The 2,500-nt window shown below is 43.4% G+C and overlaps 1 protein-coding gene across 2 annotated transcripts in view; it reads right to left on the minus strand.

Annotated features, from left to right (window-relative positions):
- Positions 1-2,500, minus strand: part of LOC122259089 (putative cytochrome P450 301a1, mitochondrial) — a 31,504-nt gene that overhangs the window by 5,636 nt on the left and 23,368 nt on the right. For both annotated transcript variants that reach the window (XM_043025627.2, XM_086546859.1), the window contains exons 3-5: positions 2,327-2,500; positions 1,049-1,165; positions 576-652 (exon numbers count right to left, since the gene is read on the minus strand). The exon at positions 2,327-2,500 is cut by the window's right edge and continues 67 nt beyond it. In XM_043025627.2, the coding sequence (XP_042881561.2) occupies positions 576-652; positions 1,049-1,165; positions 2,327-2,500 (368 nt within the window). The remainder of the gene's footprint in view (positions 1-575; positions 653-1,048; positions 1,166-2,326) is intronic.

The following is a 2,500-nucleotide window of genomic DNA, read 5'->3' on the forward strand; positions in this document are numbered from 1 at the left end:
GAGTATCAGTAAAATAATTACTGTTTTACTGACGGCATCCAATGCAACTTGGGTTGATAGCTCATTCCGTTGAGCATCAGGGTACTTAGTGTCCAAGGCCTGCTGAAATGAGGATATACAACTGAGCTTAACGTGATCCACAACCTACAGTGATGGCCATCCTCAAAACTGGAGCCAGCGGGACAGATCTCTGCTAAGTCCTCTATTAGCCGACATCTCAAAATCATGCTGGCAGATATAGGTCCTCCGTTTAGACGTTCTCGGTGTTTCCTGTAGCTACTCGAGCTGGAGGAGAATCAGATGGGCGTCCATGACCGAAATGACTTGAATCGTGGTCCGAATTCGGTCAAATGAGGTCGGGGAATCCCAAGACTCAGGATACCATTGACTCTTTTGCCGGTTGATGTCATCTCGAAGGGATGCAGGCTTCAAGTTGTGATACAACATTTCATGTGGTATTAATCTACTCAGTGTCATGTGGGTAATGAAGGTGTAGTGGGAAAGGAATGAGAGCTGCCAGGGTAATCATACCATACTGCACACAATCCTCAGACACTTTTTTATATATTACTTACATTCAAGTGCCCATTTGTACAGTTCAAACTGGAAGTCACTCGGCATTTCCCCGTGCTTTGCCTGCAACTCTGCGATCCTGTGCATTTAAAACTGAATTAGAAATCGAGCGAATCCTAAGTAGTAAACGTGTTAAATACTTGGGATAATAAATTAGGAGTTGCAGCATATATGGATATGAATGAATGGTAGGTATGATAATTGAAATGTGTTTTACCATGATCATCTGTAGATTGGGTGGTATATATGTTTACAAACCACTATATAAAAAGCCATATTTGCTGTCTTGCAGTGCATTTTCGATACTGTAATGCATAGATACTAATCTGTATTTATATAACGAATATATTTTTATTACCAGCACACCACCAAAAAATATTATGAAATAAAGCTCAAAATTCTCTGGTGTTGTATAAAAGAATCAAATGATCAACCTTTTTTCTAAAAGCATGTCAAGGGATATGACAAAACTCACCTGTCCGTAAACTCGATGGAAACTTCGTCCATCTGTTGGAGATAAGTTCCCACTAACTTGGGTTTCATCATGGGAGTCTGTACCTTGCTCCGCACTCGCCACCACCCGTCGCCGTTCCTGGCAGAGGTGCAAGAACTATTAGCCGTGTGTGTGTGTGTGTGTGTGTGTGTGTGTGTGTGTGTGTGTGTGTGTGTGTGTGTGTGTGTGTGTGTGTGTGTGTGTGTGTGTGTGTGTGTGTGTGTGTGTGTGAACGCTCGTGCGTGTGTGTGTGTATGTGACTGGATTTTTTTCCTTTGTAAATCTAGATCATATCTGTTTATCATTGTTGTTGTTGATAACAATACTAATAATGATAATGATAATACAAATGATAATAATGTGGTCAATGTGATACTTATGATTACTATTATAAAAATTGGGAAGCGCATGATCAACACCAGCTATCTCTATAGACTGCAAGGCAAGGATATTGCTATCAACAAGCTTGAACCAGTTTTTATGTCCAATATGAAAAAGCGCGAAATCTGACATGCAAACCAGCAAGCACACACACACACACACACACTCACACACACACACACACACACAGACACAAACACTGCAAGACAAGTCAAGTCATCAGTTCCATACCAGTTGTCCTGATACGGGTGAACCATGATTTGTTCATGTATCTTCTAAAAGTTAAGAGTTCATTCTAAGAGAGAAAAGTGTGTCGGAAGACATCTGTGAAATGTAAAAAGAAAATCGATTCGCGAATAATGCGATTGCTGACTTTGTGAAGTCGAGAGAACTTGCCCGGTGTGACAGTGACGTAAGTAAATGTAATTAACCGCATAGGACTTTTGATATATGGAACAAACCTCAAGGAAACGAGTGTTTCAGGAACATACATCAATTCAAACACTTTTATGATAACTTTCATTTAACAGACGGGTCCCCCTGAGCTCGACACTCTCCAACTAGGTGTGAACAATAAAGTAAGTAAACACACACACACACACACGTATCCCATTCACGCCGGGGCCGTTCCGGCTTTGCACGGTCGCAATACCGGGGTTCTCGAACGCATAAGCCTAACGCCTCGAGATTCTCGGGCGCACAAGCCGCGAGCCTGGGTTGCCCGCTCGCTCTACCCAAGCGCGTCCCGGGCGTCTGACGCGAAAACCACAATACGTGCTATCACGTCAACCAGCTCCAATGGGGTATAAGGTTTGAAAACTTTGCACAAATTGAGTTTCCAGTCTCGCCCTATTATTTCCTCTTCGTGCTAAATCTTACTCAAGCAATAGTCCGGAGTTTTTCTCGAAGAAATTGTCGATAGCTTCGTCTCTGACCGCCTTGAGAGAGACTAGAGGCTGGCGGAGGGGGTTGTGCATGGTGGAGCGCAGGAGAGTCTCGCAGTCGTCGGGGTCTGTCATCACCACGAGGGGATCCACGCCTGGGATGACCATA

This window comes from Penaeus japonicus, unplaced genomic scaffold, assembly GCF_977035675.1.
Source record: "Penaeus japonicus unplaced genomic scaffold, GWHDUDI00000001_assembly GWHDUDI00000018, whole genome shotgun sequence".
In the NCBI taxonomy this organism is placed as follows: Eukaryota; Metazoa; Arthropoda; class Malacostraca; order Decapoda; family Penaeidae; genus Penaeus; species Penaeus japonicus.